This window comes from Manihot esculenta, chromosome 14 (assembly GCF_001659605.2).
Source record: "Manihot esculenta cultivar AM560-2 chromosome 14, M.esculenta_v8, whole genome shotgun sequence".
NCBI classification, from domain to species: Eukaryota; Viridiplantae; Streptophyta; class Magnoliopsida; order Malpighiales; family Euphorbiaceae; genus Manihot; species Manihot esculenta.
Genome location: NC_035174.2, coordinates 11,730,089 through 11,751,858, shown reverse-complemented (window position 1 = coordinate 11,751,858; position 21,770 = coordinate 11,730,089). Strand labels below are relative to the sequence as shown.

The window sequence follows — 21,770 nt, the reverse complement described above, 5'->3', positions numbered from 1 at the left end:
AAAGTTAGATTTTTTAGAAAAATGCTAAATTTAGCTTTTATGCAAGCAATAAGTTTGTATTCAAAGATTATATTAGCTTGTGCGAAGAAGCTAAACAATCTCACCATCAAGATTAACTTCAACCTTCCTATAGCCCATAATCCATGCAATTTCCAAACCAACAAACCACCACCTCCTCCTCCCGTCCATGTTCAATCTTACCTATCCTGCATCAGTCTAATGGTCATAATACCAGTTAGATATGCTTCCAACTCACTATAATTTTCCAATAGTTTGATAAGATCATTCAAATTTTATCTGTAAATTTACTAATATAATTGATAACCACTAGGCTTCGCACCCACTTGAGTTGAGTTGGGGCTCATAAAAGCAGATTCGGCCTCGAGATCGGAACACTTTTAGGTGGGCCTATCCAGCGGTTTCAGCTCGGACCCTAGTCTAAATGATAGGCTGGATCGTTTGCAAGCCCGAGCCCGGTATGAAGGAAGCCAGTCCGATGATAGGACATAGGGAGAAACGAGCATGCCCCGTCCCTTCGCAGCCCTGTCCACACGCCTACCGGGCGAAATTAAATGGCCGCCTGGCATGAGGCAGACGTCTGACGCTTTCGTATATACGAATCTGTATGACAAATATAGGTGGTACTATAGCTGTGAGACAGACAAAGGGAAAAGGATAAAGGAAGGAGGGCACCTTCCCCAGACTCAAGTTTACACACACGTACTAAAAACCCTATTCTCTGGATCTCAGAACATTAATTGGCGTTTGTGGGAACGAAGGAGATCTTTTCGTCACCGAAGTTCCACTCTCACTACACCTACTGAGATCTAAAATGGCTAACCGCAACGAAAACCACGCTGTTAACACCCTAAATGACTTGAGTTCTGTCCAAGAAGGGCAACATTTCTCTTTTTCCAGCCCCACAACCCCTACCAGCCAACCATCAATGCTGCCCGTTCCCTCACCGGGTTCGGCAGAAAACACACCCCAAAACACCCTCTCCAACCAAGAACTCCAAACTATAGCTTTCCAACTACAAAACACCTCCCACTAGCTAGGGCAAATGATGCAGCAGAGGGGTCTCAATACCCCATTGAATGTGTCTCCCGTAGTGGAGACAACCCCTACCGTAGAGCCTCAACCCACCTTCAACCACCCAGCCCCTCAACAAAGTAGTCGCGGAGCCGGAGTAAGAAGCGGAAGAGTTGGCGGAGGAGAAGAACCGATAGCGAGGGTGCATGGAAGAAGGGTAAGGGAGCTTATTGACAATGATGAAGCGGAAAGCCATTCCGCAGAAACAGTCGGAACGACAAGGAGTGAGGAATGGAGAGAAGGATGTCGCCTGGAAAAAAGGCCGAGACAAGAGGAGAAAGACGTGGACCACAAGTTGCGGAAGTTGAAACAGCAGCTTCTGGCCGAACTAGGGGCGAAAGAGAACAGCCAGACTTTCTTGCCTACCTCCTCGCCTTTCTCGAGGTGGATCCAACAGGAGACCATCACTAAGAAATTCATGATGCCACCCATGGCAACGTACGATGGGGCAGGGAACCCGAGGAAGCATATCCTCAACTACAAAACCTTTATGGAGCTGCAGACACTGTCGGATGCCTTGATATGCAAGGTATTCCCTACAACACTCACAGGACCAACGAGGGCTTGGTTTAATAGTTTGGAGGCAGGGAGTGTCAGGAGTTTTAGCGACCTCGCCAACGTCTTTATCAGCCGATTCATAGCAGGAGTACCGGCTAACAGAAAAACTAGCTATTTGGAGACAGTCAGACAGAAGAGGAATGAATCCTTGAGGGAGTACGTAGCCCGTTTCAACATAGAAGCCCTACAGATCCCCGAACAGGATGAAAGCCGAGCTGTGGAAGCCATGCAGAAGGGGACCACCTCCCTTGATTTCTTTGGTTCACTATGCCGAAAACCACCCACATCCTTAGCAGAGTTGATGAAAAGAGCGGAGAAGTATATAAGGCAAGACGACACCTTAACAACCAGCAAATTTGCCAAAGAGGCAATAGAAAAGGGCAAAGGTCCGGAAGAAAGGAGGTCGGACAGGCCCGAAAGATGGCATAACAAAAGGTCCGAGGGATACAAACAGCCCTGGGACATAAGAGAACAGAGACCATTCCCGCCTCGGGTCCCTGAAACGATAACACCCCTCAATGCCTCCAGAGCTGAAGTACACATGGCCGTTCAAGATAAGGAGTTCCTTCAATGGCCCAAGCCCATGAGGGCGGAAGCGGATCGGAGAGATCTTGACAAGTACTGTCAGTATCACCGCATCCATGGTCACAACACTAACAACTGCTACCAGCTGATCAGTGAGATCGAAAGGCTAATAAATAGAGGACATCTCCGAAACTTTGTGAAAAAACCTGAAGGGGAGAGACCTCAACAGAATTCCATAGCGGAAAGACCTCGGAGACTAGGAGCAGGACCAGTGAATGATGGTTCTAGCGGGACCATTAATATGATTGTCGGGGGGACCGGAGGTCGGATGAGAAGGAGAGGAAAGAAGAGGGGCCAAGACGAGGAGGGGAGCAGCAGCGAAGTTCTGCAGGTGGTGGAGCACTCTCCAGCCACCATCTCTTTCTCCCCATAAGATGCCCACGGCATTCAGATGCCTCACGATGACTCCCTTGTCATTGAGGCCATCATCCACAACTTCTGAGTTCAGAAAATCCTGGTTGATGATGGAAGCAAGGTGAATTTGCTCCTGTACAGAGTTTTCCAGCAGATGGAGATACCAGAGGAACAGTTAGTAAGGGATCAAGCCCCTGTGAAAGGAATCGGAGGAACCCCGGTAGCAGTGGAAGGGAAAGTAAAGGTAGCTCTAACCTTGGGAGAGCCTCCCCTGTCTCGGACTCACCACGCAGTATTCTTAGCGGTAAAGCTTCCTTTGAGTTATAACGCAATACTGGGAAGGCCAATGTTGTACGACTTTGAGGCAGTGACCAGCATTAGGTACCTAACCATGAAATTTCCCACTGAAGCAGGGGTGGGAATAGTTCGGGGGCGCCAAGAGGAGGCAAGGGCAGTGTACTTGGCCACGGTGATAGAACCAGGCTTGACAAGTGAGGGAGGCAACTCAAAAATTATGGAGGTCAGGGGTGAGAAGAAGGAAGCAAGAACGGAACCTGTGGGAGAGCTGGAAACCTTCCCTTTATCAGATGAAGAGACAGACAAAGTTTTCAACCTTAACGCCGGCCTGACCGAAGAACAGAAAATGACAGCGATGGCTTTAATCCGAGGCCATGCCTCCAGCTTCGCCTGGAAGCCATCAGACATGCCGGGAATAGACCCTAAAGTAATGACTCATAAAGTAAATGTCCTCCCCGAAGCCAAACCAATCAAATAGAAGAAGAGGGTAGTGGGAAAAGAAAAGCAATAGGCCACCAAGGAGGAGGTACAAAAGTTAGAAGAAGTAGGGTTCATTAGGGAGGTCATGTACCCACAATGGTTAGCAAATCCTGTACTAGTGAAAAAAGCCAATGGCAAGTATAGGATGTATATAGACTTCACCGACCTGAATCAGGCTTGTCCCAAAGATTGTTACTCCCTCCCTGACATTAATAAAATGGTCAATTCCACGGTCAATTTTGATTACATGTCGTCTTTAGATGCTATGTCTGGTTATCACCAAATACCCATGGACAGGTTAGATGAGGAAAAGACCTTGTTCATAACTGAGGACGGGATTTATTGTTACAGGGCTATGCTCTTTGGGCTAAAAAATGCTGGAGCAACGTATCAAAGGCTGATGAATAAAATTTTCAAGAGGCAGATAGGAAGAAATGTGGAGGTGTATGTAGATGATATGGTGGTAAAAAGCCAAACCTTTCAGCAGCATATGGCAGACCTAAAAGAAGTATTCGGAGTGCTAGAGCAGTACAAAATGAGGCTAAATCCAGTTAAGTGCGTTTTCTTCATCAGAGGGGGAAAATTTTTGGGATACATGGTCAGCGGAAAGGGAATTGAGCCAAATCCGGAGATGGTAGAAGCCATATTGAGAATGCCTGAGCCGACCTGCGTGAGAGATGTACAGAGACTCACAGGAAGAGTGGTAGCACTTAACCGATTTATGTCAAAATCTGCAGAAAGGTGCCTACCATTCTTCAAGAAGCTGAGGAAGGTCCCAAACTTCGAGTGGATTGAAGACTGCCAGCAAGCTTTCAAGGAGCTCAAACAATATCTGAGTTCGCCACACCTACTCAGCAGCCCACTAGCTGGAGAAGAACTCTTGGTCTATTTGTCAGCCTCATAACAAGCCATCAGTGTCGTATTAGTAAGAGAAGAAGGGGGAGAGCAAAAGCCAGTATTTTATGTTAGCAAAGTGCTCAAAGATGCGGAGGTTAGGTACTTAAACATAGAAAAGTTAGCATACACCTTGTTATTAGTAGTGAGGAAATTCAGAGTGTATCTCAAAAGTCATCAAGGAGTAGTGATGACGGACCAACCTTTAAAGAAGATCCTCCACAGGCCCGAAATGTTAGGACGGATGTTGGCTTGGTCTGTTGAGATCGGCCCGTATTGTCTCGAATACCGACCTCGAACAACCATCAAGGCATAAGCCCATGCTCCTTCAACAAAGAGTAGGCAGAGCTCAATAAGAAACCTTCAGAAGCAATGGAGGAAGAAAGCGAACGGCAGCCCTCACAAAAATTCAGCTGGAAACTATATATAGATGGAGCATCGAGCGCTGGAGGAAGCGGTGCAGGAGTAATGTTGAAGGGACCAAAAGGGTTCAAAGTTTGTTATGCCCTACGATTAGAATTTAGTGCCTCCAATAACACAGCAGAGTACGAAGCCCTGATAAACGGAATGCTGATAGCAATGGAAATAGGAGCGATCGACCTCGAAATAAACAATGACTCCCAGCTGGTGGTCAACCAAATAAGTACATTTTTGCCCTTATCCATGGTAGATAACAGTTTCAAAACTATCCACCGATGACCCACTCGAATGTTTTATTAGTGTTATTAGGTTGTTTTATTAGTGTTTTTGAAACTTTTATCCACTCTGGGTAAAGATATATTTGGTATAACACATAATAAAGATTTGATTTTTTTTTTTTTTCCATTCGATGATGGGTTTTATCTGGCATTTTAAAGCTTGCATTTTATCAGCAATATTGTTCAAGGTATTATTTAGAATAATATATTTTTCAATAAATATTTTTTTAAAAAGATTATGACTCAAAAGCAAAATGATAGGTAAAATAGTCAATTACTAACTTTTATCCATTTAATGGATGTTTTGCCATGATAGTCCCCATTCATGTTTTCAAAATTGAATATTAGTTTATGAGATATGTAGTGAATGATATCTTAGTCCATTAGTTGCCACAAAATAAAGTGAAATAAAATAAATGAAAATAAAGTTTTAATTTTAAGAATTGAAAGGCTAAATCATATCTAAGCATATATACATACCTGATTAGCATGAAATGGAACTATAAGGGGCTTCTATCATTGACACTGACGGGCCAAAATCCATGCAAAGTGAACTTATCATTGAAAGGATTAAAAGCAAAAAGACAAGACAAGAAACTTCATGTTAATAATTTTGATAACTATTCTGACTTGGCATAGTTTTGTAGTTGGTTTGCAGGAAGTTATACCAGAAAGAAGGGTGTAAAAAAAAATATATGTACAGTGCGCATTTACATATATTTTAAAAAATATTTTAAACTTTTCATAAAAGATTAAATAAGTATATTTTAATTGCTTTTTTTAATAAATCCATGGTTTTAACTTTACCTATGAATAATTGGTAAACTAATAAAATATTATTTTTATAATTTTAAATATTAAAAATTTAGTAATATTAATTGAAATAAAAAATCAATAATAATAATAATAATAAATAATTTTTGATATTTAAAAAATACAAGTATTTTTATTATTAAAAATAAGATTGTTATTTGTTTATACAAAGTGGATTCAAAATTTAAGTTTTTATTTGATAAAAGAAGTCAATAAATTTATTTAAGAGTTAATGGCCAAAGAAAGTGTATTTTTTAGTTCGTTGTATTTTTTTTTTGCCAATTAAAATATGACATTTTAAAGTTACTATAATTGTACTTGTCGTTATTTGTGTGGTCAACGTCAATATCATGTCATCACACTATGTCACCAAAGTTTAGAATTAATCACAAAAAAATTTTGTATTTTATTTTTGTTGTAATTTGACCCTATATTTTTATTTTTTGCTTGCTTTCTAATGTCTGACCAAATACACCTTACTGTTACTTGTATAGTTGAAAACTTACGAAATTACAAGTTACTCTTTTTCATTGTTACATATATTTAAAAACTACTATTATTATTATTATTGAATTTTTTTTTAATTTTATTAATAATTTTATAATAATATTAATTTATCTTAATATTATTTTGATTAAAATCATTATCAATTGATTTTTCTTGAATTTGTTTAATATACTTACTATTTAGTACTACTTTTACAACTATCGTTAAGAAAATAACCTTAGTAAATACATTAGTTATGAAGTATTAAAAAATAATTTATAATAATATTTAACTTTGAAAATATTAAAAGTAATAAAATAATTTTTTAGTTATCCTTTAATATTAGTCTATCATTTTTTTTTAAATTATACTAATATTTAGAGTGGATATAAAAAAAATTAATAATATATGGATTAAGAATTAATTTTGGTTAAGTAGCTAAAAAAAATGTAGTTTATCTGAAATTATAGATCTTCACCTTATCACACTAGTACAGGTTCTTCTTCTCTATAAAATGGTTCAATGAACTTTCAATTTTATAAATGTTAAATGTTGTCAAGCATTCGTGTGTATAAATAGGAAGTATAATGATTATAAATGATGTTAAATTTATATTAAGTATATTTTTTAGTTGTAAATTATTTAAATTATAAAGAAAATTTCTAAATAAAAATAAAAAATTATTTTGTTTGCGATAATGAATATTATTAAAAATATAAATAATTTTGTGATGGATTTGCGGTCATTTTTAAAGTAGTCTTAATATTTTGGATGAATTTTTTGGATGAATTTTTGTTGGCTATTTTTTATCGCTAATTATTTTTAATAGATTAGCAATTTAATGATCTTTTGACAGATTAGCATTGGTCATTAGATGGATTTAGTTTGTCACTAATGGATTTTAGATTTGTAAACAAAATTTAGTGACGTGACTTTAAGCGATGGATGTGGAAAAATTCCATTGATAGTGTTTCTTTTTTTGTTTTTGTGATGTGTTTAGAAAGTAATGGATTGTTGGCAGATATTCACATTAGGGACTTATTTTGGCATTTCTCTTCGTGATGTCATTTACCTATGTTATTCAAATAATCTCTGTTAGATGTGGACAATTTTTTTTTAACATCTGTTTAAAATCACTATCATGACAGATTCTATATTATAATCTTTTTGCTTTCTCACAAGCAATAAGAGATCATATCATTAATAAACCAGAGGAAGAAAAATGCAGTATTAACTGCCTAATCTCTCAAGTATACATATGAATAGTCCTTACCTCCTTGGATAAATCAGTTGCATAATTAACAGAACCACACCATTTATTATAGATTGTCTTTATTTTATTGGGAGATATAACATTATGCTATGATCTCAATAAATAATATCAGCGTCAGTTTTCTAGCTTAAAAGAAAATAATACATTTAAATTTATATACATAGAGAGCGAGAGTGAGAGAGAGCTGAGTTTTATATATTTATAATAAATGATACATTTAAATTTATATATTTATATTATGTAATACACTTAATACGTTTTATTTTTATTTTTAATTTATATTTTTATATTTAATAATATTATTAATTAATATGTTCATAATAAATACAATTTATTATTCTATTATTACAATTCACATATAACTTTTAAATTTTAAATTATTAATATTATTATGTAACTTATTAATTTTCTGTAACTTTTTAATGTAATATATTAATTATAATTTAATATATATATTTTATTTCTATTTGTAATAATAAATAAACTGTAAATTACCAACACTATTAATTTATTGATATTATATATTTTTATCCTCATATGAATAATAAAAATAAAAATATAAAAACTTAATATTATTGTATTATTAATATAAATTTTTAAAATTATATCTTAATAAATACTATATATTTTTTTATTAATATAAATAATTATATAGAATAAATATATATAATCGATTAAAATTATTATAAAAAATATTAACAGTGATAAAACTAACATAAAATAATTAAAGAATTTCTAAGATTAATTGCATAAAATATTGTTAAACTAAAATTTGTCTAATTCAAATAACTATAAAAAATAAATATGCATAAAAATTAAAGTATAATAAAAAGTAAATTAATATTTCTAATATTTTAAATTAACTGTTATAAATATTGAATAATTAAATTATTAAATCTAAATCACTATAATTTATTATATTAATTATTGTGATAATTTTAATTTTTTTTATTTTTTATAAAAAATTAATTTTCGTACATCTATTTATATAAAACTAGAGACTCTTTTATACTGCTCTTTCTCCTTTATTTTTAAATACTTCGTGTTTTCAATTTTTTTTTATTGTTCTCTTTAACATTGGTATAGAATACATGGCTTTTACAATTTTCGCAAGTCAACTCGATTTTATGCTATTTGAATTAATAAATAATTATCGTGAGCATTCACTATCATTTTGTATTATTTTTTTTACTGGTCTAATCAATCGCAATTCGATTTTATTTTGGCTATATCATTAATTTAAGTTTAAGCTAAATCAATAATAATAATAATACATCAATAATAATAATAATAATAATAATAATAATAATAATAATAATAATAATAATAATAATAATAATAATAAAAGTCGAAAAGAAATTGAATTTTAAGTTTCTATTTATGAAAAATTGTTTAAAATGGACAAGATAATCGGGGCGGCAACGAAATATTTTGAAACTGATTTTATTTCACGGGCTGATTTCCTTTCTTGATTTAGATATAGAAAATCGAGGCTCACGTCGTTGCCATATAGAAATGAAAAAAAGAAAAAAGAAAAAGGATTATTTTGCTATAATTTATGTGATTTAATTGTCATACACAAACTTTAAACAATTGCTTAAAAACAGAGAGTAATTGCAAAGCAATTAAAATATATAAACTAATGCATTCATATTACATATTAGATATCAAATATAAATTTTTTTATTCTAACTTACTGCAATTAAAAAATAAAAAATTCTCTCATATTATTTATGAGAGATTTTACCATGATTTTAAATAAAATTAAAAATAATTTATATTTTTATTCTTAAATTTTAAAATAATTAATAAATAATGTTTATATTTTTAAAATTAAATACTTCAATTTTTAAGTTTTGTAATCATTCAAATTAAAGATGCTTTTATTTTTAAATATGTTAAGGCAATGTATAAAAATATAGTGAACGGTAAGAAATAACTTTTTATTTTCAAAATATTCTCTTGTCCAACCTCAATAATCCACCAAGATTTTCGGCTAACAAACCCACAAAAGCAAGCTACAGCCTACAACCACCCTTTCCAAAGCCGAATTTCAATTGCAAATAGTAAAAAAATGCAACACTCAATCACAACTTTCACAATCCACAACCCAATTGGAAATTAATAAGAAAGAAATTATACAAAGAATTACAAATAAGAATAAAAAGGTTAAATTGCAGATTGCAAAATTAATTACCTAAATTTCAAATCTAAAATCAATCATTAATTATTGTTGTATCTTTTAAACCATTAAATTCATAATTAATATATAATAATTATAGACCTAAGGATTCTGAACGAGCATCTTGTGGATGTGACAGATCTAAAACTTAAACTTGGCTGAAGACAATAAGATAAGATCTATTTGCCTATTTGTCTAATTTGGCACTCAAACTTGGTGAAGACTTCAAGATGAGATATTGCTCCCTCAACGGTAGAGGGGAATCGTTAAATCATAAAGAGTGATGGGTCTTTTTTTCATCGTGCTATGGATCTTCTCTATCATAGAAATGCAACGGCAAATGAGAAAGTTCTGGCAATCTCTTAAAATTTATGAAAAAAGAGATAATTGAGAAAAAAAAAAAAATCTTAAGGCACAAAATAGAAATGTAGATTCGATTCTTTAAAGAAATCATCTTGATATTACGATTATTTTTTATAACCGATGGCCTTCTTGTATCTGGAATGATACTGAACTTTAAATAAAAATATAAACTTAAAATTCATTAAAACTCTTTAAAATAGACCGACCCAATATTACATGTTTCAGTCCATGACTAAAGCAGGTCGGACTGACCCATATTCGGATCCACAAAAAAATAGCCTACTCCGACGATGTAACGAGAGATAGAAGCGCAAGCCCAGCTAACGAAAGATAAAATTATAACAATCTCATTAAAATTCATGGAAAAGAGAGAATTGAAAAAAAGAAAATATAATTGCCTAAGGCGCAAATGGAAACGTAGTATCAGCTCCTTACAAAAATCATCTTGATGTTATGATTGCTTTTATCTCCCGATATCCATTCTTTTCCTTTCTATTAACTTAAATTTAGGAAAACTCTGATTGAACAATATAAAAGAAAAAAATGGTCATTTTATCATTTTACATTCAATTAATAAAAAATTAATGAAAATATAAATAAAATTACTTTGAATTTATATATATTTAAGATCTAAAAGTTTAAGTATTGATATTAAAAATATAAAAATTAATTCGTTAATTATACTAAAATTGAGAGATTAAAATATAATTTATCTTAAAATTAAAGTTATCAATTAGTTGAGTGTATACATTTAGATATGGATAATAATTAATATGAAGAGAAATAGTGAATTAAATTATTTTATTAGAAGATTTTCAAGTTATTTCTTTAACAAATAATTAAATAATAAAAATTTTGAAAATCTCCCGTTTCAAATTTATTAAGATTAGGGAAAAAAGTTTTATTGGAGATATTACATAAAATTAGTTTGGGGTATTAAAATAAATATAGATATTTATAAAAATTAACAAAAATTTATAAAATTTAATATGCTAATGGGTTGCTAACGTTGTACATGTTCTATGTTATAAGATTCTTCTTAGGACATGAAGTCTTTATTTTTTGCGCAGCTCTTAATATTAGGTTGTTTTATATTTGTGACTCAATACTAAATGTTCTTTTTTAATTAAAGGAGCAAGTATTTCTCAATGAGTGAAATCTTAGAGAGAGATTTTTATTCTTAAACTAAATAAGATTATTAATTAGATTAACTGAATAATCTAACCCTATAAATAAGAGTATACTAGAAATATTATTTGACATTTACGAGTGTAGAAGAGTGGCAGTTGCTTATTGCGAGAAGGAGTTCAATTTAAAGTCAAATTGAAATAATTGAAAATTAGATTGAAAATATTTTTTAAATCAAATAAAATCGAACAAGAGGAAAAATTGCAAGAGCAAATCTCGTGATAAATTCCAATAGAAAAAATTAAAAAAGAAAAAATTATCTTCTACACTACGCAAGCAGGCACACAGTAGCTGTGGATTTGTCAGAACTAGGTGGCTGACTGATTTGTGGTTTGCAACAGAGGACTAGATGGCCACAGGCGAGAGTAGGCGGTGCTGCAACGACATCGGTATAAGCTAAACTAATAAAGAAATGAGATGGCAGATCTTCTTCAACAGCGATCGATAGAGGAGCACGACAGCCGAGCCGATAACGAACTAACAATGTGATGCAGTCCTCTTAGTCTCGGAGACTGGACGACAATGGAGACAAAAAGTAGAGGAAGGAGAGAAAAAAGCACGGCGTGAAAGAGGTTATTGAGATGAAAGAGAGGAAGGAGAGAGGAGAGGAGTCGCGCCTACTTTACGTCGTCGAGTGAGAAATAAAGAACTAATTCAAATAGAATCAGATGCACGCATGCGGTGTAGGGCTTACTCATTTAGGTTATTAGGTATCATTTAAATCACGTTGTATCCATAATTATTCGATTCAGTTCGTTCTAATGAAAATTTTTTTATTTAAAACTGAATTAAAATTATTAATTTTTATTTTATAAATTTAAAATTAAATTAAATAAAAAAATTAAATTAAATTAAAATTTCAAAATTGATTGATTATTTTAATTTAAATTGAACACCTCTCAAATATAATGAGGATAGCTTTGACCGAAAGACCTTTGTGCAATTGAAAATAAGAGCTTTTGTCCATTGTAGAAAATTACTTTTATCCATTGAAAATGATTTTTGTTTATTTTAGAAAATAACTTTTTGTCGGTGCAGTACAATTCTACGAGGGAAAGAGAATTTGGCCTAGGAGAAAATGAGAGAGGCTAACCAATATATTTATCATGAGTCCTTTGTGGTGAAAGATTAAGTGGGTTAATTAGTAGATAACTTAACTTGTATGGATGATTTTATTGAAAGATGGGAAAGATGGATGGTCATATGTATAGCTCAATATTGAGAGGATTAATTATATTAAAATTTTATGTTTTTATTTTTAGTATTTTTGTGTAACTATTGCAATGAATTTTTTATGTCAATAGTTATTTAATATTTTATTAATTTCATAATTTTTATCATTTTTTTTAATTGTTTTAAAATTTTTATTTATTTTTTATATTATAATAACATATAAATTAACTATTATAATTCTATTTAATTTTATCTAATTTTCAAAGTAAATTCTCATTTATTATTATATTTCTAAGTAATTATTTAAAATATATCTTATTATTTAATAAAATTTAACGTTTTTGAAATAAATATAATTAAAAAGTTAATAAAATAATTTTTTTTAATATACATAAAAAAAATAAAATCTAAGTTTATCATTGACTAGATAAAGTCCTTGTAATTTTGTGCTATTCACTAACATCCAATATGGAAAACTACCCCTCATTTCTACCAGAGATATTTCAACGAATTTGAGGTCATAGTGATGGCAAAGGAATATGGGAAAAGCTCCGCCATAACCATCACCAGAAACAACAAGGAACTCTAATTGAAACTTTGGGTTAAATCTAGACCTCTCTATTTCAGAACAAATTTCATTGTTTCGCAAGTACAAGTACTTGAATTTTGAATGGTTGAAAAATGATACTGTTAAGTGTGGACAGAGATTTGGGAATTATTGTCGGAAAGAAACAATTGATGGAGAGATATGAAATTTCTTGGAGGAGATATTTCCTGTAAAGTGATATGAATAACATAATACTTATAATTAATAATATTAAAATATTTATTATGTTATTATTAAAATATATTAATTAAGTTAATTAACTATCAACCTACTAAATTAACTTTATTCATTCATTATTGACATTTTTATATATTAAATGCTTTTTTAGTGTCTATTTATTTTTAACGAGTTTTATCTGATTTATCCAAGTACGGACACAGGAAAAATTGCTTTGTAAGAAAAAAAAAATCATTTTAAAAGCTATTGAATAAAATCTAGAAAAAATTGCTTACCACTTTATTGTTTTTATGATGATTTCTCTGCAATAGTTGAAATCACAACACTGAAGAGTCCCTACACAATTGAAAAATAAATATTTATAACTAAATAAACGGATAAGAAATGAGTGAAGGAGGATGATTCAACTAGAAAGCTATATATATATCACGTAAACATATTTTTTTCATGAGATAAATGTGGCGGCGGATTCAAAAAATCATAAATTTAAGAGGTATTGAAATGAATTTTATCATTTTTTTTATGAAAAATTCATTTATCTATATTTTGATCCATAATGGATCAGGACAAACAAATATCTCCCCAAAAGTATTTTTCCTATCACGACAAGGTTGATGAAGATTTCTTGCTAGATTTTGGGCGGAGACTAAAGAGACATGAGTTCTTATCCGGTATAATTATTAGCAGACGACACGCTCATTCATAAAAGCACACAGGCCATAGTTCTTTCAACTAGCTAAGCTAGCAGTGGTCCATGTTTTGTAAGAATAGCTATATGAATCAGCCATTACTCACTTTGGAAACACACCCAACCAATAATAGATAGATAGAGAGAGATTGAGAGAGAGAGAGAGAGAGAGAGAGAGAGAGAGAGAGAGAGAGATGGGAAGAGCGTCTACCTCTTCAAAGGAAGCTTTCAACAGAGTAGCATGGACTCCTCCCGAAGACAAAAGGCTTATGGATTACATCTCCATGCATGGTCCAGGTAAATGGGAGAGGCTTGCCAAAGAATTAGGTAACAATACCTCGCACTTGCCATTGATTCATAATTGGAAGAAACATTTCAGCATGAATTTATATGACATGCAGGTCTAAATAGATGTGGAAAGAGCTGTAGGCTTCGTTGGTTGAATTACCTGAGACCTGGCATCAAGAGAGGGAAGTTCTCAGAAGATGAAGAAGACCTAATTATCAGGCTCCACAAGCTGTTAGGCAACAGATGGTCTCTAATAGCAGGGAGAATTCCAGGGCGAACAGATAATGAAATAAAGAATCACTGGAACACTTGTTTAGCTAAGAAGGCGAAAGATTTGAATTTCACCTTGCCTAGACTTCAAAAGGAAAAACAATCTCCATCATCAAGCACATCAGACAACTAGAAAACACAAGATACTCAACTGAGCCAGTTAATGTGGTGACGTAACCATTATCAGAAAATGTTAGAAACTGCGGAACTGAAAGATCACCATTTGGCTGTGTGGCTTTCTGATGGATTTTATCTGGACATTATTGATTCAGAATACTTGACAAAGGCGAGTGATATGAATAATAATAATAGCAGCTTAAGCAAAAATAGAACTTTTTGCATTTATTGCTCTGATGAAGAGTCCATTTAATAACACCTTCGTGAACCAATTTCTCTCTGTTTGATTTTTCTCAGTCAGCACAGGATCACTGTTGGTTCCTCAAGGGTCTGGTTCTGCTTTTCAAGTCTTTATTGTGCTTGTAGATGATGTTTTAGTTGCTAGCAAAGAATGTTTAGATCAAACCTGCATTATCAAGGGATCTCTTCCACTCCCACAAACCTTTGTTTGTTTCTTTCATTCCAGGGTTTTTAGATGGTACCATGTCCTATCTATATGATTATGCATTTATGAATATTCACATTCTTCCACAACTTGCTTGAACTGCATCTCTACTACGAAACTTGCTTCTTTGTATTTTTTTATTATTTATTTTTCTTTTTTGCTTGCGGTTCAATCAAACTGTGGGAAGGTACTGAAAGGGTCAGAGAAGCTGCTCTTTGTCTGATACCATTCCCTGTGTCCTTGATATACTTTTATCTAATCCCCCTTTACTGAGTGATTCTTAGACTTCCTTTTATCTATGTATATATGGTGTTGTCTAAATAATCTCCTTGAACTCTTTGACTGTATCAACCCGTAAAGAAGGAAGAATGAGATGGTTGATATCTCACATCAGTTTGGAATAGAAATAATGTGTCTTGGTTTAATTACTCCCTCCTCCTCTTGAGCTTGTTTTAGGGGAATACCTGTCCCAAATTTAATATATTGAATTCCACATTGATTTTTGGATGTGCCCTATATTTAAACACTACTTCTCCTTATTGAATGTCATATGAATTTGGATGTATCTTACAAGGGGTTGAAGGCTCCTCATCTTGATTTCCCTTATTGAATTCCACATGAATTTACAAGGGATTGAAGGCTGCTCATCTTGAGTTAATTTTTAAATTTTTGAAGTGAATTAAACCTGATTCAAATTTAAGAAAATTTAGTAATTTTAAAACAGTTACCCTTTGACTCTTGATTAAAGTTGAAATGCATACTGCAGCACTTTACGGTAATTGTTTTAGATTCATTTTGTAGTAGTGAATTCTTTTACCATTTCTGCAAGCGGTCTTAACAACTCCCATTAGACTTGCTTGCAATTTAGTCATCATTAGTTCAAGACTTTAACCTTGTTGAGAGGCTCAGTAGCTCTGTCACAAGTGTCCACCATTACCTACCCGTGTTCTAAGAGCTGAAGAAGGAGAGTGAGTGAGTAAGAAGAGAAATAAGGGCTCAACGACCAACAGAGATTCAGAAAGCAATTTCTATATGTTATTAGATTATATATATATATATATTATGCATGCACCAGAATTGCTTGATTTTTGTCAGTTGATGGATTTAAATGAGCAAGGTAAAGTGTGCTTGCAGATTGGTGGGAAATTATTAGAACAGCTAGTTGCAAATTTAATCTGCTATAAATCCCAGATGCAAGTATAAAAGAAGCTCCATTTTTGCAGCTTCTTAATCCTAATAAAGTTACTTTAAAAAATTCATAAGAAAACTTATAGAAATACAAAAAATATATATGTATGTACATATATCAACACAAACAGACTGTACATTTCCAAGTCATTGATAGAGCAGGACTTAGCTACAGCATATGCAAAAAGGTCATGAAATAATATCATCTTGACCCAATCTGCAGAAACTACGAAAATCTGAAACAGTTCCAAAGCTATATATATTATCTACATTTTCTTTCAACTGATCAATGCTAAAATGATCACTTGCTCTCATCCTTTGAGCATAATATAATATAATATATATAAATATATATTTATATAATATAATATCAGAAGCTCCACATTCCAGGGTTACCAAATGCATCAGCTAATAAACTATAGAAAAGGCTTCACAGATTGAGTTTTGGCACACTTGGCACAGCAAGAAATCAAACCCTTGAGACCTGCCTCTCTAGGCAATGATGTCTCCTTTTCTCGTCTTTGCAGAACAGCTATAAACTCATCTGAGCTTAAACTTCCATCACGATCCGCATCAAACACATGGAATATTATGTCAACCAAATTATCTGTAATGGAGATCCCACATACCTGGTAAAAAAATTCATATCCACCAACATTGTAAGATCTTATATTTTATTACCGGAAGTTAAACTAAAATATTTGGATGCATACTCGGGATGCGGCTCTCTGAAAATCATTTTTTGTTAGCATTCCATTTGCCTTTCCATAGCTGAAAAGAGCCAGAGAAAATGGTTGCAACTGTTTTCGTAGCTCTGCAAAATCTCTGAACTCCTTGAATGTAATTCGCTTGTACTGGAGATCAGGCTCTTTGTTTAGTTCTTCAACCCTGTCTAATAACTTGTTTATATCGCTAATGTCAGCAGATGCAACCATGGACAATGCAAAATCCTTAGCTGATATTGTTCCCCGTGATTTGCAGTCATAATGGGCAAATTCTAACCTTAAAATCTGTAAAATTCAATATCTTCAGCATCTGTGAATGCAATCAGCGTCATGTCTAAAAATATAAAGTTGGCTCTGGGGTTTTAATTCAAGACCTTACAGTATCGGAGATGACTCGGGAAGATGCAACAACAAAGTCAAAATAAGATATCTCATGGTAAACTAATAAGAACAGGATCAGGAAATTTGGTGATTTAAATTCTTACAACTTTGATGCCAGATCGATCCAGAACTAAGTGGAGAGATTCATAAAAGAAAGACTTACTTCATTGTGCAAGTCCCTCAAAAATTGGACAAATGTTCCATGTTTCAGACAGTTCTTTCCATCTTTGCCGAAGAAATATTCTAACAGGCCACCATTCTCCGCAGGCTCTACAGTTCTGAGTCCAAGTCGCCGTCCATCCCTGTAGCGTGCTCCTTGCCTGTCTTTAGATCGCATTAAATTCATCACTTTTTTGAATTCCTCTCTGTCAATCTCTCTGTAAATAGACACATAGATCAGTTAACCGAGCAGAAAATATCAGGAAACATTAGAGTATACGAAAAAACCTCGTATTGCTTATGATATAGAAACCTGAACAATGGGAAGAACACAGTCTTTGATGAAAGCACAAGTGTCCTACCCGTTATTGTCGAGATCAAACATTTTGAATGCCACTGAAAAGCTTGATTCAGGAATGCTGAGCAGCGTAACAAAAAAGATGTACCTGATAGGAATTTTAAAAAAATGAAAAGATTAAACAACACATAGAACATTCTGACTGAGGTTAATTCAAAGAGAAGAGATGCTTATTATGATTAGTAGGAATCCCTTATAGTTAAAAATGCTCCATAAATGGACAAATGACACTCACTCTGGAAAAGATATGAGTCCATCATTGTTAGTATCAAAAAGCATGAAAAATTGTGAAGGCTCACAAAGTAACTCGCCAGGGACTCGTTCCCCTCTCAGAAAGCCCTCTCTAACACGATTTGATTCAGATGAAGGAAACACTGGAACCACTGCTCTCATCAAGTCTGCTGGGGTCATAAGAACATCTCCAGCAGGAGTTCGAAGAGATGCAAAATACTCAAAAACCTGAAACGCATGCAAATGAGGAGAAAAAACAAACAAAAATTCTTACAGAATATCCTGAATCTACCTTTTCTGGGGGACTTCGTGTCCTTATGCGCTTCTCATAGTTGAAGAAAATTCTTCTCCTGTATGCATCTGATCAAATATCGGCAAAATTTGATCAATGATTAAGAAACCATGTTAAAAAATAATAAAGCACACACCTCCAAAGAGGAACCTATGCTTCTTCTTGGGTAGAAGGAGATCATCGTTAGAATCCCATACTGCAGTCTCAGTTGCGCCTTCAGCAAAAGACACAAACGAACGATCATCAACGAGAGAAAAGCACCAATAGCTAAATCCCAAGCTAGAACCAACAAGGAGAGCCCCTGAAGAGAATGATCTAAACAACGACTTCAACAAAGCATCCCCATTCTTCTGTTGGCCGCCATAGCTAGACCCACCAAAGGATGGCCTCAGTGAAGACGATGCAGACGAGGCGAACCCTTGTGACTGGTTGAAGAATTGGCGTGTGCAGAGGTGCTGATTGGTGATCAGAACCCGAGTGATGGAAACAAGCGAGGATTTCCTTAGAGATTCCCGAGAAAACATTAGTACAAAGAGATTGTATCGTTTATGTTATTACAAAACAGAAATAAGTGAAAAGGGATTGCAGGACTAGGAAATATATAAATGTAAGAGAGTAGGATATTTTTCTTGAACGAGAAAGAAGGTGTTCGTTTCAGGTTTGAGTCCAAATATAGCAAATTTTATTAACGGTTTTTCAAAATTCAGTCAGACTCGGACAGTTAATCGCGCCCTTATTTCATTCAGCAATGTATATTATGAGTCCACACATTTCAAAGATCTTTTCATGACTATTGATAGAGATGGAAAACGAATGGAGTGGCTGATATTATTTTGAATTTCACCTCAATTCTTCTTGCTTGTACATTTGGATCAAATCATTTTTGGATTATGGATTAATTTGAATTATTTGTTCACTACATATAATAGTTTTTGAATTCAACCGTCATTTCAAATCTATTTTTTTTTTTCAATTGAATTTGATTTAAGTTTTGAATCAAAATTCATATAAACGGTTCCACAAAAATAGATTAGTTCTTGAAGTGGATTTTGATCAATCTTAGGAGTTATATTAAAATATGATTGCCACCTCATTAGATTGTTTAATCCCACTATTATTAAACCCCTAAATTAAAAACTCTAAATAGTTTATTAACAGAGGGTACCTCTTGGGATCTGTGTTCAACCCATCTTGAATGATATGGTAAAAACAATCTGAAACCCAGTATTATCTTTGGAAGACAAATCAGGAAGCTGCCCAGTCTTCTAATAAATCTCCTCAGCCTTAACACCCTCATAGATCAAAAGTGTAGCATCATCACCACCATCCACAATCAGATCTGGGCCACCATCGGGACCCTAACCAAGAGCTTTCTTTGTACACTACCAGTACTCCTACAGAGTCTCACCCTTCCAAGTGAAGACGGAACGGAGTCACGGGCGATGGCAGTGACAGCATGGTCTTAAGTGCTAAAGATGTTACAAGAGCACCAGCAAAACTCAGCGCCCAAAGCAGTGAGGATCTCGATGATGACGGCGGTCTGAACGGTCATGTGGAGGAATCAGTGATCTTAGCTCCCTTCAAAGGCTAAGCATGGTTGAATTCAGCTCCGTAAGCCATAAGACCAGGCATTTCTACTCGACAGATTCAATCTTAAGGTGACCAAACTCAGCCTGAGAAATGTCCTTGACCTTGTACCCACGGTGGTCTTCTCCACCAACAAAGCCATTGTTAGGGTCGTTTGGGCTTTGGATTTGAAATTTTTGAGCGAGTGGACGAAAATAGACACACACTTTTACCTCTGAGGTTTAGGGGGTTTAACTAGGATTAAATATGGGTTAATGGTGAGGTTAAATAATTTGATGAAGTGGCAATTATATTTAATATAATAACGAGAATGCCATTTGTCATGTTACGTGGACAAACTCTTTTTTAATCAAAATTAATTTAGAGACATAATAATTATAATTAACTATAAAAGTTAGGTTATTCTATATAAAATTTAATGAAAAGAATATAATTAAAATTTAAAGTTTTTGTCCAATTAACTTTATAAGAAATGTTAAAATTAACATTAAAAATTTTTTGCTATTAAAAAAATTAAATTTATGTAATAATATAAAATTATTGCATGTTATTATAAAATTGTCAATATAGTTATTTTGTAATAAAATTATAATTCATACTTATTAACAACAATAATTATGGCTGCCAAAAATTTTTTTAGTAATGTTTATAATTTTATTATTGTTAATTTTTATATTTTTTATTGTTAATTTTGATATTTAATCTTATAGTGACAAGTAGATTTATTGTCTTAAAGGATTTTTAACAAGGCCCATCTTAAAAATTCTCGAAAATACTGGCGCATGGATTCTTTTGAAATTTTTTAAATTATTTAGATATTTTCAAGATAATTTTTTTATATTAAATAAATAGAAAAAAATTATTATTAAATTTCTAAAATTTTAAAAAATTTATTATTTTATTATTATTTAAAAATTATACCATTAAATTTATTAAATATTTATAGTTTTAATTTATATAATTTTAAATATACATATTATTTAATATTTATTGACGTAGTCTTCCTAAAAATTTTTAAATTAATTATTTAAATAATTTTTTTAACTCTAAATAAATAAAAAAATTATTATTAAATCTTTAAATATTTAAAAAATTTATTAATTCATTTTATATAAAAATTATATTATTAATTTATATTGAATATTTATATTTTTAATTCATATAATTTTAAATATATATATTATTTAGTATCCATTGACGTGATTTCTAAAATTTTTTAAATTATTTAAGTATGTTTAGATAATTTTCTTTCAATTCTAAATAAATAAGAAAAAAATTATTATTAAATTTATAAATCCTTAACAAATTTATTAGTTAGTTGATTCATATTTAAAAATTATACAATTAACCTGTATTAAATATTTATATTTTTAATTTATATAATTCTAAATATCTATATTATTTGATTTTTTTTATTAAATTCTAAATAAATTCACTAATAATTTTTTAATAAATAACTAAATAACTTAATTTTATAAAATATAGATACGTTTCTGCTCATATTATTTACAAACTAGTAAATTTCTAAAAATTTAGAAGCTTAATAGTTATTTCCTCGTGAATAAAATCACAATACTAAATATTATTTTTATAATAATAAACTACTCCTTTCTATTTCAATCCAAAAAATTTACTTTTAATTTTTGATATTTTAACTTCAATCATACTTGATGATCTGAAATCTAAAAATAATAGGATTTTACAGATGTTTTTGGAATATTGAAAAACTTAGAGCTTAGGGGAGGATCATTCCCCTTTTATCTCTTTTCCTCCTATGCCAATTACGTGCAACGGCCCGGCTATCATTGGACTACTTGTCTC

General features: G+C 32.4%; 2 protein-coding genes and 1 pseudogene across 2 annotated transcripts; 1 reads left to right on the top strand and 2 right to left on the bottom strand.

The window, feature by feature from the left end:
- Positions 1 to 14,011: 14,011 nt before the first annotated feature.
- Positions 14,012 to 15,117, top strand: LOC110630767 (transcription factor MYB1). Its single transcript, XM_021778337.2, has 3 exons — positions 14,012 to 14,046; positions 14,083 to 14,235; positions 14,310 to 15,117. The coding sequence occupies exons 2-3, from the start codon at positions 14,103 to 14,105 to the stop codon at positions 14,597 to 14,599; spliced, it is 423 nt and encodes a 140-aa protein (XP_021634029.1). The 5' UTR covers positions 14,012 to 14,046; positions 14,083 to 14,102; the 3' UTR covers positions 14,600 to 15,117.
- A 1,188-nt stretch (positions 15,118 to 16,305) lies between these two features.
- Positions 16,306 to 20,141, bottom strand: LOC110630766 (calcium uptake protein, mitochondrial). The gene is made up of 7 exons (XM_021778335.2): positions 18,499 to 20,141; positions 18,363 to 18,430; positions 18,075 to 18,298; positions 17,844 to 17,927; positions 17,486 to 17,699; positions 16,930 to 17,226; positions 16,306 to 16,845 (listed from the first exon to the last, which is right to left on the bottom strand). Exons 1-7 carry the CDS (start codon positions 18,884 to 18,886, stop codon positions 16,633 to 16,635), a joined length of 1,488 nt encoding a protein of 495 aa, XP_021634027.1. The 5' UTR covers positions 18,887 to 20,141; the 3' UTR covers positions 16,306 to 16,632.
- Positions 18,992 to 20,091, bottom strand: LOC110600495 (annotated as a pseudogene).
- Positions 20,142 to 21,770: the final 1,629 nt, after the last annotated feature.

Bases quoted from the DNA above. Each gene is read 5' to 3' on its own strand.
- LOC110630767 (XM_021778337.2), top strand. From the start codon at position 14,103: ATGGGAAGAGCGTCTACCTCTTCAAAGGAAGCTTTCAACAGAGTAGCA. The intron at 14,236-14,309 runs GTAACAATACCT...TATGACATGCAG, and splicing joins GAGGCTTGCCAAAGAATTAG to GTCTAAATAGATGTGGAAAG.
- LOC110630766 (XM_021778335.2), bottom strand. From the start codon at position 18,886: ATGTTTTCTCGGGAATCTCTAAGGAAATCCTCGCTTGTTTCCATCACT. The intron at 17,700-17,843 runs GTAGGACACTTG...GTCTATTTACAG, and splicing joins TTTGATCTCGACAATAACGG to AGAGATTGACAGAGAGGAAT. The intron at 17,227-17,485 runs GTAAGTCTTTCT...TGAATTTTACAG, and splicing joins TGAGGGACTTGCACAATGAA to ATTTTAAGGTTAGAATTTGC.